Source organism: Oncorhynchus kisutch, linkage group LG26, assembly GCF_002021735.2.
Source record: "Oncorhynchus kisutch isolate 150728-3 linkage group LG26, Okis_V2, whole genome shotgun sequence".
NCBI classification, from domain to species: Eukaryota; Metazoa; Chordata; class Actinopteri; order Salmoniformes; family Salmonidae; genus Oncorhynchus; species Oncorhynchus kisutch.
In genome coordinates, this window is record NC_034199.2 from 21,456,333 (window position 1) to 21,472,143 (window position 15,811).

General features: G+C 43.7%; 1 protein-coding gene across 7 annotated transcripts in view; it reads left to right on the forward strand.

The window, feature by feature from the left end:
* Positions 1-15,811, forward strand: part of LOC109871349 (probable phospholipid-transporting ATPase IH) — a 76,819-nt gene that overhangs the window by 49,958 nt on the left and 11,050 nt on the right. For 4 of the 7 annotated variants that reach the window (XM_031805513.1, XM_031805514.1, XM_031805512.1 and 1 more), the window contains exons 15-26: positions 1,552-1,623; positions 2,259-2,332; positions 3,973-4,076; positions 6,442-6,623; positions 7,422-7,655; positions 9,947-10,124; positions 10,349-10,451; positions 12,274-12,419; positions 12,660-12,719; positions 12,838-12,965; positions 13,131-13,266; positions 13,813-13,836. In XM_031805513.1, the coding sequence (XP_031661373.1) occupies positions 1,552-1,623; positions 2,259-2,332; positions 3,973-4,076; positions 6,442-6,623; positions 7,422-7,655; positions 9,947-10,124; positions 10,349-10,451; positions 12,274-12,419; positions 12,660-12,719; positions 12,838-12,965; positions 13,131-13,266; positions 13,813-13,836 (1,441 nt within the window). The remainder of the gene's footprint in view (positions 1-1,551; positions 1,624-2,258; positions 2,333-3,972; positions 4,077-6,441; positions 6,624-7,421; positions 7,656-9,946; positions 10,125-10,348; positions 10,452-12,273; positions 12,420-12,659; positions 12,720-12,837; positions 12,966-13,130; positions 13,267-13,812; positions 13,837-15,811) is intronic. The other 3 variants (XM_020462199.2, XM_031805511.1, XM_031805515.1) reach the window with 1 other exon arrangement.

The following is a 15,811-nucleotide window of genomic DNA, read 5'->3' on the forward strand; positions in this document are numbered from 1 at the left end:
TAAAGGTGGGTCCATTATCATTTCTATACAGTTTCAATTTGGTTTTAGTCATTTCGATGTCGATTGAGATCGATTTACTTCACACCACCCGCGGGACAGATTGACACCCTGCACTAGTGATAAACGAGAACACAAATAGTCATGCTTTTTCTCACACCCATTCACGCATGTACGCACACACTGTACACACGCACTTAGTCATGCTCTTTCTATCTCACATGTAAGAACACATGCTCACATTTACAACTCCTTGGTCTCTGGTCATGGTGGTGGGTCTGTTTAGGGTGCAGCTGATCATGATATTGTACTGGACTCTGTCATAGTGGCCCTGTTGTAACGACCTCAATGCTGTACTGGATGGTTGTCTACTGTCAAGCTGATATACACTACCAGTCAAAAGTTTGGACACCTACTAATTCCAGGGTTTTTCTTTGTTTTTACTATTGTCTACAACAATAATAGTGAATACATCAAAACTATGAAATAACACATGGAATCATGTAGTAACCAAAAAAGTGTTAAACACATCTAAATATGATTTATATTTGAGGATCTTCAAAGTAGCCACCCTTTGCCTTGATGACAGCTTTGCAGACACTTGGCATTCTCTCAACCAGCTTCATGAGGTAGTCACCTGCAATGCATTTAAATTAACAGGTGTGCCTTGTTAAATGTTCATTTGCGGAATTTCTTTCCATCTTACTGCGTTTGAGCAAATCAGTTGTGTTGTGACAAGGTAGGGGGGTATACAGAAGATAGTCCTATTTGGTAAAAGACCAAGTCCATATTATGGCAAGAACAGCTCAAATAATCAAGGAGAAATGACAGTCCATCATTACTTTAAGACATGAAGGTCAGTCAATCCAGAAAATGTTAAGAAGCTTCTTCAAGTGCAGTCACAAAAACCATCAAGCGCTATGATGAAACTGGCTCTCATGAGGACCGCCACAGAAAAGGAAGACACCGAGTTACCTCTGCTGCAGAGGAAAAGTTCATCGGTTACCAGCCTCAGAAATTGCAGCCCAAATAAATGCTTCACTGAGTTCAAGTAACAGACACATCTCAACATGGTTGAATTGCTGCAAAGAAACCACTACTAAAGAACACCAAAAGAAGAAGATACTTGCTGGGCCAAAAAACACGAGCAACAGACTTCCGGTGGAAATCTGTCCTTTGGTCTGATGAGTCCAAATTTGAGATTTTTGATTCCAACCACAGTGGGTGAACGGATGGTCTCCGCATGTGTAGTTTCCACTGGGACGCATGGAGGAAGAGGTGTCATGGTGTGTGGGTCCTTTGCTGGTGACACTGTCAGTGATTTATTTAGAATATTTTGGTTACTACATGTTTCCATATGTGTTATTTCATAGTGTTGATGTATTCACTATTATTATACAATGTAGAAAATAGTAAAAATAGACAAAAACCCTTGAATGAGTAGATGTGTCCAAACTTTTGACTGGTACAAAGAGTGTGTGTGTATCACCTTCTAACCTACAGAACATTATCTTCCCTCTCTACATTTTCACGCATACACACATTCTCTCTCAGGTTGGGGTACACCTATCTGAGGCTCAAAGACAGTCATATGGAAATACTCAATAAGGACGATGAGATTGAAAGGTAGGGCTTTGCTCAGAACATAATTCCTGATTGTTCCATCTTTTATTTTGGAGTTTCGTATTTCACAGCTTCCTATGAAACCATAGAGTATTCATGTTTAAGTTATGCATGCATAACTCAAGTTATTAATTGATTCCACATAATTGAAGTTCATTCTGACCATATTGCTGCCAATTGGCAAACCCTACGTGCTTTGGCTTGTGTGCAGGTTGTCTGTAAACATTTGAGCAAGAATTCAACTTCCTTATACTAAGACACCACTGCCAAGAAAAATACATGTGAAACCACGGTGAAAAGACGCATAGAGGTGTGTGGGAACAGAAGACTCCAGAATTGGTGGATTTAATTAGCCGGTCCCACAGGGACCACTTGTATAATATCAGTATCGACATCCCTCTCTGCAGTGGGCCATCTATGAAATGTCCATTTTAAGAGAGAACGAAGGAGGAAGAAAGAGAGGGAGATGCAAAGTAATGGGAGGGAAAGAGGAGGATGATTCATCTATTATAATGACTTTTAATTTGACTATTCTGTTTTTGTCACTAGCCCCTCTTATTGCTGTGTACATTATTAGAGAATGTCCTGTGTATTATGTCTGGTACTAAGGGAGTTGTCTCCTCCTGTGTGTGTTCCAGGTTTGAGCTTCTTCACGTGCTCAACTTTGACTCTGTCAGGAGGAGAATGAGCGTCATTGTCAAGTCTAGCTCAGGTAACACACACTCTTACAAACACCATCTCATTCACATAATAATGGATAGAAACTCAGATTCAGATGTAATTAAACCTACAGTTGAAGTCAGAAGTTTTTACATACACCTTCGCCAAATACATTTAAAACTCAGTTTTTCACAATTCCTGACATTTAATCCTAGTAAAAATTCTGTGTCTTAGGTCAGTTAGGATCACCACTTTATTTTAAGAATGTGAAATGTTAGAATAATAGTAGAGAGAATGATTTATTTCAGCTTTTATTTCCTTCATCACATTCCCAGCGGGTCAGAAGTTTACATACACTCAATTAGTATTTGGTAGCATTGCCTTTAAATTGTTTAACTTGGGTCAAACATTTCAGGTAGCCTTCCACAAGCTTCCCACTAGAAGTTGGGTGAATTTTGGCCCATTCCTTCTGACAGAGCTGGTGTAACTGAGTCAGGTTTGCTCGCACATGCTTTTTCAGTTCTGCCCACACATTTTCTATGGGATTGAGGTCAGGGCTTTGTGATGGCCACTCCAATACCTTGACTTTGTTGTCCTTAAGGGGTCAATGTCCATTTGGAAGACCCATTGCGACCAAGGTTTAACTTCCTGACTGATGTCCTGAGATGTTGCTTCAATATATCCACATAATTGTCCTCCCTCATGATGCCATCTATTTTGTGAAGTGCACCAGTCCCTCCTGCAGCAAATCACATCCATAACATAAGGCTGCCACCCCCGTGCTTCACGGTTGGGATGGTGTTCTTCGGCTTGCAAGCCTCCCCCTTTTTCCTCCAAACATAACAATGGTCATTATGGCCAAACAGTTCTATTTTTGTTTCATCAGACTAGAGGACATTTCTCCAATAAGTACAATCTTTGTCCCCATGTGCAGTTGCAAACCGAAGTCTAGCTTTTTTATGATGGTTTTGTAGCAGTGTCTTCTTCCTTGCCGAGCAGCCTTTCAGGTTATGTCGTTATAGGACTCGTTTTACTGTGGATATAGACACTTTTGTACCTGTTTCCTCCAGCATCTTCAAAAGGTCCTTTGCTGTTGTTCTGGGATTGATTTGTACTTTTTGCACCAAAGTACATTCATCTCTGGGAGACAGAACGCGTTTCCTTCCTGAGCGGTATGATGGCTGCGTGGTCCCATGGTGTTTATACTTGTGTACTATTGTTTGTACAAATGAACGTGGTACATTCAGGCTTTTGGAAATTGCTCCCAATTGATGAACCAGACTTGTGGAGGTCCACAATTTTTTTTCTGAGGTCTTGGCTGAATTCTTTTGATTTTCCCATGATGGCAAGCATAGGCACTTAGTTTGAAGGTAGGCTATGAAATACATCCACAGGTACACCTCCAATTGACTCAAATTATGTCAATTAGCTTCTAAAGCCATGACGTAATTTTCTGGAATTCTGACCCACTGAAATTGTGATACAGTGTATTATTAGTGAAATAATCTGTCTGTAAACAATTGTTGTAAAAATGACTTGTGTCATGCACAAAGTAGATGTCCTAACCGACTTGCCAAAACTATAGTTTGTTAACAAGACATTTTTGGAGTGGTTGAAAAGCGAGCTTTAATGACTCCAACCTAAGTGTATGTAAACTTCCGACTTCAACTGTGTGTGTTTATGTGTCCTCAGGGGAGTACCTGTTGTTCTGTAAAGGGGCAGACACCTCCATCTTTCCCAGGGTGGTGTCAGGGAAGGTGGAGCAGGTGAGGGCACGGGTGGAGCAGAATGCTGTGGTAAGTCTATACACACGTGTACACACACACACACACACACACACACACACACACACACACACACACACACACACACACACACACACACACACACACACAGTGTCTATATAGCATATAATGTTCCAAATGCACAAAAAACGTATTTCTCTCAGACTTTGTGCAAAAATGTGTTTACACCCGTTAGTGAGCATTTCTCCAAGATAATCCATCCACCTGACGGATGTGGAATATTAAGAAGCTGATTAAACAGCATGATCATTTAAGAGGTGCCCCTCTAAAATGTGCTGTTTTGTCACACAACACAATGCCACTGATGTCTCAAGTTTTGAGGGAGCATGCAATTGGCATGCTGACTGCAGGAACACCACCAGATAATTGAATGTTCATTTCTCGACCATAAACTCCAATGTCTTTTTATAGAATTTGGCAGTAAGTCCAACCGGCCTCGCAACTGCAAACCATGTGTAACCACACCAGCCCAGGACCTCCACATCCGGGTTCTTCACCTGTGGAATTGTCTGAGACAGCTGATGAAACTGTGTGTTTGCACAACTGAAGAATTTCTGCACAAACTGTCAGAAACCATCTCAGGGAAGCTCATCTGCGTGCTTGTCGTCCTCACCAGGGTCTTGACCAGACTGCAGTTTGGCGTTGTAACTGACTTCAGTGGGGAAATTCTCACCTTCGATGGCCACTGGCACACTGGAGAAGTGTGCTCTTCACGGATAAATCCCAGTTTCAAACGTACTGGCCAGTGTGGGGTCGTGTGGGCGAGCGGTTTGCTTTTGTCAATGTTGTGAACAGGGTGCCCCATGGTGGCGGGGGGTCATGGTATGGGCAGGCATAAGCTACGGACAATGACCACAATTGCATTTTATCAATAGTCATTTCAATGCAGAGATACCGTGATGAAATTCCACCGCCATCACATGTTTCAGCATGATAATGCCCAGCCGCATGTCACAAGGATCTGTACACAATTCCTGAAAGCTGAAAATGTCCCACTTCTTCCATAGCCTGCATACTCACAAGACATGTCACACATTGAGCATGTTTGGGATGCTCTGGATCGACGTGTACGACAGCATCTTCCAGTTCCCACCAATATCCAGCAACTTCGCACAGCCATTGAAGAGGATTGGGACAACATTCCACTGGCCACAATCAGCAGCCTGATCAAATCTATGCGAAGATGTGTGGCGCTGCATGAGGCAAATGGTGGTCACACCTATCTGTGACCAACAGATACGTATCTGTATTCCAAATCATGTGAAATCCATAGATTGGAACCAAATGAATGTATTTAAATTAATTGATTTCCTTATACGAACTGTAACTCAGTAAAATCTTTGAAATTGTTGCATGTTGCGTGTATATTTTTGTTCAGTGTTGATACAGACACCAAAACCCTTAATCGCACACCGTAGCCCTAATACTTCTAATATGCCTATACCGTAACCAAAACTCCAGATATATATCTTGAGTCTCACAACCTTAAATCATATATCTGCTATGGTCATAGTACTGTGGCTGCTAATACCTTCAAGAGGCAATTCACTGTTGAAGCAATAGAATTGCACTCCCCGCCAATAGTTTTCATAAAAAGCAGAGGGATGGGGCTGGAGAAATGTAACCACTCTCAAATTCATAAACCGCCGTGGATGTAAGGACTGGCCATCTATGATATGAAAGTACAGCTTTATTTATTGTTTTGTGGCTATACAGTATGTTTACATTTACTTTGTTTACAAACATTGGAGTAAAACAAGGTTATGTTGGGTTCTGATGGGGTACGACAGTTGAACTTAGCTCATGAGGCATTGGTGGGAAAAGTACCACATTTGTCATACTTGAGTAAAAGTGAAGATGCTTTAATAAATGACTCAAGTGAATGTGAATGTCACCCAGTAAAATACTACTTGAGTCAAAGTTTAAAAGTATTTGGTTTTAAATATACTTGAGTATCATAAGTAAAATTCCTTATGTTCAGTAAACCAGTCGGCACCAATAAAATAAAATGAACGTGTATGGGAACGTGTATGGGAACGTGTATGGGAACATGTCTGGGAACGTGTATGGTGTAAAAAGTCCATTCTTTTCTTTCGGAATGTAGTGAAGTAAAAGTTGTCAAAAACATAAATAGTAGAGGAAAGTACAGATTCCCCAAAACAACTTGGATATAAACAATGGTGTAAAGTACAGATTCCCCAAAACAACTTGGATATAAACAATGGTGTAAAGTACATAAGTTATGCTGTTCAAGAATAGGTCCAGAAATGGATGTAGCAACTGCAGATTGCCCCTTTATAACAGGTATAACCATAATCTCTTTCACTCAACTGAGTCTCTTGTTTACCTCTGTCAGGAGGGCTTACGGACCCTGTGTGTGGCCTACAGAAGTCTGTCCCCAGCAGAGTACGAGGAGGCATGTCATCAGCTGAGCGACGCCAAGCTGGCCCTGAAGGACAGGGAGCAACGGCTGGCGCAAGCCTATGACCTCATTGAGAGGGACTTCACCCTGCTGGGGGCTACGGCCGTGGAGGACAGGTAGGAGAGAAAGGGGGGGTGGAGATACGAGGTGGTGAGAGAGGGAGGAGGGGGAAGGAACGAGAGGAAGATGGAAAGCAGGAGTTGTGAAGAAAAAAGTGAGAGAGAGGAGAGCGGGAAAGAGTGGGTAAAAGAAGTGAGTGGGAAAGAGTGGGTAAAAGAGGAGAGCGGGAAAGAGTGGGTAAAAGAGGAGAGCGGGAAAGAGTGGGTAAAAGAAGTGAGAGAGAGGAGAGAGGGAAAGAGTGGGTAAAAGAAGTGAGTGGGTAAAAGAAGTGAGAGAGAGGAGAGAGGGAAAGAGTGGGTAAAAAAAGTGAGTGGGTAAAAGAAGCGAGAGAGATGTAAAAGGGAGATTTACCATCATGGATTTCCTGATTGATGACCACTTGTTTTCCTAATCGACTAGCCCTCTGATGTATGATACACATTGACCTGGCCTTGTATAGATTAGTCATCAATAACCGGACTGAGTTGATCATTGTGTTAACCCATCGGCTGCTGGCCGAGGAGACTTATTGACTACAGTAGTTCTCAATGACCACAAAGGAAATACTCTAACTCCTTCTCGGCCTTGATTGTTTTTACAATGGTGTGGAATCAATGTACGCTTTTTAATCAGGAGGTTTTCTCTTGAATTGATATAGCTATATGTTGTATTTTTTAAATAATAAATATAAAGCGAATAGGGTGAAAACAAATATTGTTGATCAATAATGTCATCATTTCTATCTTGCGTACTTTGAAACGTCCATACAGCCTATTGTGACGTGTAATTCTAACAACCTATTGACTGCTGTGCAGGCTCCAGGAGAAGGCAGCAGACACCATCGAGTCTCTCCAAAAGGCTGGGATGAAGGTATGGGTGCTGACGGGGGACAAGATGGAGACCGCGGCAGCTACGTGCTACGCTAGCAAGCTGTTCCGCCGCTCCACACAGATACTGGAGCTGACCAAGAAACGCACCGAGGAACAGAGTCTACATGACGTTCTGTTTGACCTGAGCAGGACTGTACTCAGACAACGCTCCCTGTCAGGGTAGGCTGCACATTTTGTGTTCCTATGTTTTGTTTGTGTATATTCAAACGCTCCCTAAAACACTTCTGTGAGCAGGCCTTTCTAATCGAACTGGCCCGGGTATCCTGGAAGGACATTGACCTCATCCCGTCAGTTGAGGATGCCTGGTCATTCTTTAAAAGTAACTTCCTCACCATTTTAGATAAGCATGCAGAACTAAGAACAGATATAGCCCTTGGTTCACTCCAGACCTGACTGCCCTCGACCAGCACAAACATTTCCTGTGGCGGACTGCAATAGCATCGAATAGTCCCCGCGATATGCAACTGTTCAGGGAAGTCAGGAACCAATACACGCAGTCAGTCAGGAAAGCTAAGGCCAGCTTCTTCAGGCAGAAGTTTGCATCCTGTAGCTCCAACTCCAAAAAGTTCTGGGACACTGTAAAGTCCATGGAGAACAAGAGCACCTCCTCCCAGCTGCCCACTGCACTAGGTAACACGGTCACCACCGATAAATCCATGATTATCGAAAACTTCAACAAGCATTTCTCAACAGCTGGCCATGCCTTCCGCCTGGCCACTCCAACCTCGGCCAACAGCTCCGCCCCCCCCGCAGCTACTCGCCCAAGCCTCTCCAGGTTCTTCTTTACCCAAATCCAGATAGCAGATGTTCTGAAAGAGCTGCAAAACCTGGACCCGTACAAATCAGCTGGGCTTGACAATCTGGACCCTCTATTTCTGAAACTATCCGCCGCCATTGTCGCAACCCCTATTACCAGCCTGTTCAACCTCTCTTTCATATCGTCTGAGATCCCCAAGGATTGGAAAGCTGCCGCAGTCATCCCCCTCTTCAAAGGGGGAGACACCCTGGACCCAAACTGTTACAGACCTATATCCATCCTGCCCTGCCTATCTAAGGTCTTCGAAAGCCAAGTCAACAAACAGGTCACTGACCATCTCGAATCCCACCGTACCTTCTCCGCTGTGCAATCTGGTTTCCGAGCCGGTCACGGGTGCACCTCAGCCACGCTCAAGGTACTAAACGATATCATAACCGCCATCGATAAAAGACAGTACTGTGCAGCCGTCTTCATCGACCTTGCCAAGGCTTTCGACTCTGTCAATCACCATATTCTTATCGGCAGACTCAGTAGCCTCGGTTTTTCGGATGACTGCCTTGCCTGGTTCACCAATTACTTTGCAGACAGAGTTCAGTGTGTCAAATCGCCTGACCAGCATCACCACCCTGGATGGTTCCGACCTTGAATATGTGGACATCTATAAGTACCTAGGTGTCTGGCTAGACTGTAAACTCTCCTTCCAGACTCATATCAAACATCTCCAATCGAAAATCAAATCAAGAGTTGGCTTTCTATTCCGCAACAAAGCCTCCTTCACTCACGCCGCCAAACTTACCCTAGTAAAACTGACTATCCTACCGATCCTCGACTTCGGCGATGTCATCTACAAAATTGCTTCCAACACTCTACTCAGCAAACTGGATGCAGTTTATCACAGTGCCATCTGTTTTGTCACTAAAGCACCTTATACCACCCACCACTGCGACTTGTATGCTGTAGTCGGCTGGCCCTCGCTACATATTCGTCGCCAGACCCACTGGCTCCAGGTCATCTACAAGTCCATGCTAGGTAAAGCTCCGCCTTATCTCAGTTCACTGGTCACGATGCCAACACCCATCCGTAGCACGCGCTCCAGCAGGTGTATCTCACTGATCATCCCTAAAGCCAACACCTCATTTGGCCGCCTTTCCTCCAGTTCTCTGCTGCCTGTGACTGGAACGAATTGCAAAAATCGCTGAAGTTGGAGACTTTTATCTCCCTCACCAACTTCAAACATCTGCTATCTGAGCAGCTAACCGATCGCTGCAGCTGTACATAGTCTATCGGTAAATAGCCCACCCATTTTTACCTACCTCATCCCCATACTGTTTTTATTTATTTACTTTTCTGCTCTTTTGCACACCAATATCTCTACCTGTACATGACCATCTGATCATTTATCACTCCAGTGTTAATCTGCAAAATTGTAGTCATTCGCCTACCTCCTCATGCCTTTTGCACACAATGTATATAGACTCTCTTTTTTTCTACTGTGTTATTGACTTGTTAATTGTTTACTCCATGTGTACGTCTGTGTTGTCTGTTCACACTGCTATGCTTTATCTTGGCCAGTTGCAAATGAGAACTTGTTCTCAACTAGCCTACCTGGTTAAATAAAGGTGAAATAAATAAAAAATAAAAATATGTCTGTGTCTCTGTGTGTTATCGTCTGTATCTGTGTGTATTTCCCCAGGCTGTCTGTGGAATGTCAGGACTATGGTCTGATCATCGACGGGGCCACCCTGTCTGCTGTGCTGAAACCCAGTCCAGAGAGCTCTGGCTCGGGGAACTACAGAGAGATCTTCCTGGAGATCTCTAGGAACTGCAGTGCCGTGCTCTGCTGCCGCATGGCACCCCTACAGAAAGCACAGGTTGGTCTAATGTCACTTCCTGTTTCACATGGGAAACCAATGAGAGAGAGTGGTTAGTTAGTTAGCCTGTTGAGTCATTGTGGAAAAAATGGCCTTCTACTATAATGACCTGGTTAGGGAAGAGGTGAACTGTCAAGCGATTTTTAAAATGCATCTTAGTCTGTACCATATAGCAGTATTATTTTGGTATTTAATGAGTTGTGGTATGACTGTTGTCTGTCCAGATTGTGAAGCTGATCAAGGCATCTAAGGAGCACCCCATCACTCTGGCTATCGGTGACGGAGCCAACGATGTCAGCATGATTCTCGAGGCACACGTGGGCATTGGTGAGCTCATCTCTCTGATTGGCAAGCTCTTGGGTCTACTCTGATTGGTGGGAACCATCAGCTAGCACTCATTTACAGTGCCTTGCGAAAGTATTCGGCCCCCTTGAACTTTGCGACCTTTTGCCACATTTCAGGCTTCAAACATAAAGATATAAAACTGTATTTTTTGTGAAGAATCAACAAAAAGTGGGACACAATCATGAAGTGGAACGACATTTATTGGATATTTCAAACTTTTTTAACAAATCAAAAACTGAAAAATTGGGCATGCAAAATTATTCAGCCCCTTTACTTTCAGTGCAGCAAACTCTCTCCAGACGTTCAGTGAGGATCTCTGAATTATCCAATGTTGACCTAAATGACTAATGATGATAAATACAATCCACCTGTGTGTAATCAAGTCTCCGTATAAATGCACCTGCACTGTGATAGTCTCAGAGGTCCGTTAAAAGCGCAGAGAGCATCATGAAGAACAAGGAACACACCAGGCAGGTCCGAGATACTGTTGTGAAGAAGTTTAAAGCCGGATTTGGATACAAAAATATTTCCCAAGCTTTAAACATCCCAAGGAGCACTGTGCAAGCGACAATATTGAAATGGAAGGAGTATCAGACCACTGCAAATCTACCAAGACCTGGCCGTCCCTCTAAACTTTCAGCTCATACAAGGAGAAGACTGATCAGAGATGCAGCCAAGAGGCCCATGATCACTCTGGATGAACTGCAGAGATCTACAGCTGAGGTGGGAGACTCTGTCCATAGGACAACAATCGTATATTGCACAAATCTGGCCTTTATGGAAGAGTGGCAAGAAGAAAGCCATTTCTTAAAGATATCCATAAAATGTGTTGTTTAAAGTTTGCCACAAGCCACCTGGGAGACACACCAAACATGTGGAAGAAGATGCTCTGGTCAGATGAAACCAAAATTGAACATTTTGGCAACAATGCAAAACGTTATGTTTGGCGTAAAAGCAACACAGCTCATCACCCTGAACACACCATCCCCACTGTCAAACATGGTGGCAGCATCATGGTTTGGGCCTGCTTTTCTTCAGCAGGGACAGGGAAGATGGTTAAAATTGATGGGAAGATGGATGGAGCCAAATACAGGACCATTCTGGAAGAAAACCTGATGGAGTCTGCAAAAGACCTGAGACTGGGACGGAGATTTGTCTTCCAACAAGACAATGATCCAAAACATAAAGCAAAATCTACAATGGAATGGTTCAAAAATAAATATATCCAGGTGTTAGAATGGCCAAGTCAAAGTCCAGACCTGAATCCAATCGAGAATCTGTGGAAAGAACTGAAAACTGCTGTTCACAAATGCTCTCCATCCAACCTCACTGAGCTCGAGCTGTTTTGCAAGGAGGAATGGGAAAAAATTTCAGTCTCTCGATGTGCAAAACTGATAGAGACATACCCCAAGCGACTTACAGCTGTAATCGCAGCAAAAGGTGGCGCTACAAAGTATTAACTGAATAATTTTGCACGCCCAATTTTTTCAGTTTTTGATTTGTTAAAAACGTTTGAAATATCCAATAAATGTCGTTCCACTTCATGATTGTGTCCCACTTGTTGTTGATTCTTCACAAAAAAATACAGTTTTATATCTTTTTGTTTGAAGCCTGAAATGTGGCAAAAGGTCACAAAGTTCAAGGGGGCCTAAAACTTTCGCAAGGCACTGTATATTCTATGATTGGTGGGAGTCATTAGGTCCCAGACATCTCATTGGTGTCAAAACAGACACAAGATATTTAACAAAGACCTATTAGTATGAATGTTTTCCATCAATCAACCAATCCCTTTCTGTCTTCTCAGGCATCATGGGTAAGGAGGGGCGCCAGGCGGCGAGGAACAGTGACTACGCCATCCCAAAGTTCAAACACCTGAAGAAGATGCTGTTGGTGCACGGACACTTCTACTACATCCGCATCGCTGAGCTGGTGCAGTACTTCTTCTACAAGGTGAGCTTTACTACTAACACCAATACTGGGCATTTACTGGGCACACATTTCAATGGTTTAGTATTGAATGACACAACCTGGGACTTTGACACGACCTCAGCCTGGTACCTGTCCCAGAAGAGAGAGCCATTGGTTAGCCAAATGTCGAGGCACGAAGCTGCAAGCAGCTGAATGAGGAAACAATGTTTAGTCCTCCCTTTCTCACTTTGTTTCTCCCACTTTCACTCTCTCGCTCTCCAGAATGTGTGCTTCATCTTCCCTCAGTTCCTCTATCAGTTCTTCTGTGGATTCTCTCAGCAGGTAGGTGCTCAGAATCATCCAAAATGACGGTTGCCTATAACGGTTGCCCGTCATGGTTGCCTGTTTTGTCATGTGTGGTCTGTATCTTTCTGACTGTGCTCTTTGTGTCCCTGTGCAGCCACTGTACGACACAGCCTACCTGACGCTGTACAACATCAGCTTCACCTCGCTGCCCATCCTCCTCTACAGCCTCATAGAGAAACACATCAGCATAGAGATGCTCAAGAGAGATCCCACTCTGTACAGGTCAGAGGAACATCCCACTAAAGTTGTTTTGAAAGACAATATAATTCTCACACAGAAAAAAAGGTTTGAACCAATTATATTGTTTTTGTTTGAAACATTCTCTCTTTATCTCCCCTCCTCGCTCTCTCCCCCTCCCCCCCATCTCCCGCTCTCTTTCCGTCTCAGGGACGTAGCTAAGAACGCTCTTCTGCGCTGGCCCGTGTTCCTCTACTGGACGTGCCTGGGCTTGTTCAACGCCTGTATCTTCTTCTTTGGTGCCTACTTCCTGTTCGACAACACCACCTTCACCAGTAACGGACAGGTGAGCCCTGGCAACCGTCTCCACTGCAACCGGGGCAGAGCGCTGTTGTCAAGGACCAGTTGACATGTTGCCCCTAACCACAGATCGAGGATCAGATGACCAAACCCCAAATCATAAGCATTGACCATTAGCTGCGTGCCATTTTGAGATTCACTCACAGTGATGGTTGATAGAACACCCATCCATCTACATGTGATTGTCCCATAACACCAGACGTTGAAACGGGAGTAATACAATGTGGTCAGGTTCAGGTTATCTATGGGTAAGTTAAGGTCAGGTTGTGGTTAATTTGTGTTCGGAGTGCAGATGGAAACACAGTGGTCTTCTTTAGCTTGACAACCATCAGGACTCCATTCATATGGACACTGCAATAGCATCTTTCTCTGTACTGTTGATTTATGTCATTACTGTTTTGTATTGCCTTTGGTCCTGTTTTTTTTAAGTTGAAACATCCTGGAATCCATTTACTCTTTGTCCTGATTTATTTTCTCTTCTTCTTCCTCCTCTCTTCTTCTACTTTATTTTACTTTTCTTCCTGTTCCTCAGCTTATGACCACCAACACACAGATGGTAAGCCTGTCTCTCTCCCTCTCTCTCTCTCTGTCTCTCTTATCTATCGTGTTCTTTTAGCTTCTGTTGGTTTTTAGTTATGAGTTTAGCTTTGAGCTTTACCGTTTCATTCCGAAACATCCATCCATCCCCACCTCCGACATCCACCTCATTCTGCCTGTAGTTGTTTAGTTCCACATCTCTAGAGCGCATCTACCCAGTCCAACACCTGACCTCACTAGCTCCACTCTACTAATATAGATACACTAGTCACTCCCCCACATTATCCTTTATCTGTTGGTAGTGTATTTAACTGTGTGTGTGTGTGAGAGAGTGCATATGTGCTCAGTAGTTGTACATCATAGACGATGCATTTTGTCAAAAAAGCAGACACTCTGCTGTTCATTCTAGCTGCACTGTCTAGGAAGGTGCCCTCTTTCACCCAAACAATGTATGTTCACATTGTCTAGTATTTGTAGAAGATATATTTATTGTACAGAGATACATTTCTAGTTGTCAAGCTCCTTGGGTGGGGACATGATTATGTTGATTAGGCTAGTGAGAGGAGGAGGAGGGGGTAGTCAGGGATGACAACATGGGGGTTCCAACTCCTCCACTATGCTAATGAAACACATCCTTTCTCACTCTACCTCTTCCTACATCTCTCTTGATCTCTCTGATTACGTCTTGCTCCATCTCTTTCTCTATGGTGTTCTCCTTCTCTCCAAACTCTCCCTCTCTTCATCTGACTCTCCCTCAATCCATCTTGCTTTCCTGTCTCCCGCACTCTTCCTCCTGATCCTTCCCGATGGCAGCTTTGACAGTCATCTGTGTGGAGAGACCACACACACAGAGAGGGGGATGACTAAGGAACAAATGCGTTGATTTGCTCTATTTTTAGCACTATATTTTGCATCCTGCTTTTGCTTTCAAGGTTATTTACCATAATTGGTGTCATTATGCATACAGTGCCTTGGGAAAGTATTCAGACCCATTGACTTTTTCCACATTTTGTTATGTTACAGCCTTATTCTAAAATGGATTAAATAAATAAAAATATCAGCAATCTATACACAATTACCCCATAACGACAAAGCGAAAACAGGTTTTTATACATTTTTGCAAATGTATAAAAAAACCTGATAATATTCAGACCCTTTGCTACGAGACTCGAAATTGATCTGGGGAAGGGTACCAAAACATCTCTGCAGCATTGAAGATCCCTAAGAACACAGTGGCCTCCATCATTCTTAAAAGGAAGAAGTTTGGAACCACCAAGACTCTTCCGAGAGCTGACCGCCCAGCCAAACTGAGCAATCACGCTGATAGAGCTCTAGATAACCATCTCTGCAGCACTCCACCAATCAGGCCTTCATGGTAGACGTAAGCCACTCCTCAGTAAAAGGCACATGACAGCCCGCTTTGAGTTTGCTAAAAGGCACCTAAAGACTCTCAGACCATGAGAAACAAGATTCTCTGGTCTGATGAAACCAAGATTGAACTCTTTGGTCTGAATGCCAAGCGTCACGTCTGGAGGAAACCTGGCACCATCCCTACGGTGAAGCATGGTGGTGGCAGCATCATGCTGTGGGTGTTTTCTTCAGTGGCAGGGACTGGGGGACTGGGAGACTAGTCAGGATCGAGGGAAAGATGAACTGAGCAAAGTACAGAGATCTTTGATGAGAACCTGCTCCAAAGCACTCAGGACAATCAGACGGGGGTGAAGGTTAACTCTCCAACAGGACAACAACCTTAAGCACACAGCCAAAACAGCGCAGGAGTGGCTTCAGGATAAGTCTCAATGTCCTTGAGTGGCCCAGCCAGAGCCCGGACTTGTACTCGATCGAACATCTCTGGAGAGACCTGAAAATAGCTGTGCAGCAATGCTCCCCATCCAACCTGACAGAGTTTGAGAGGATCTGCAGAGAAAAATGGGAGAAACTCCCCAAAAACAGGTGTGCCAAGCTTGTAGGATCATACCCAAGAAGACTTGATT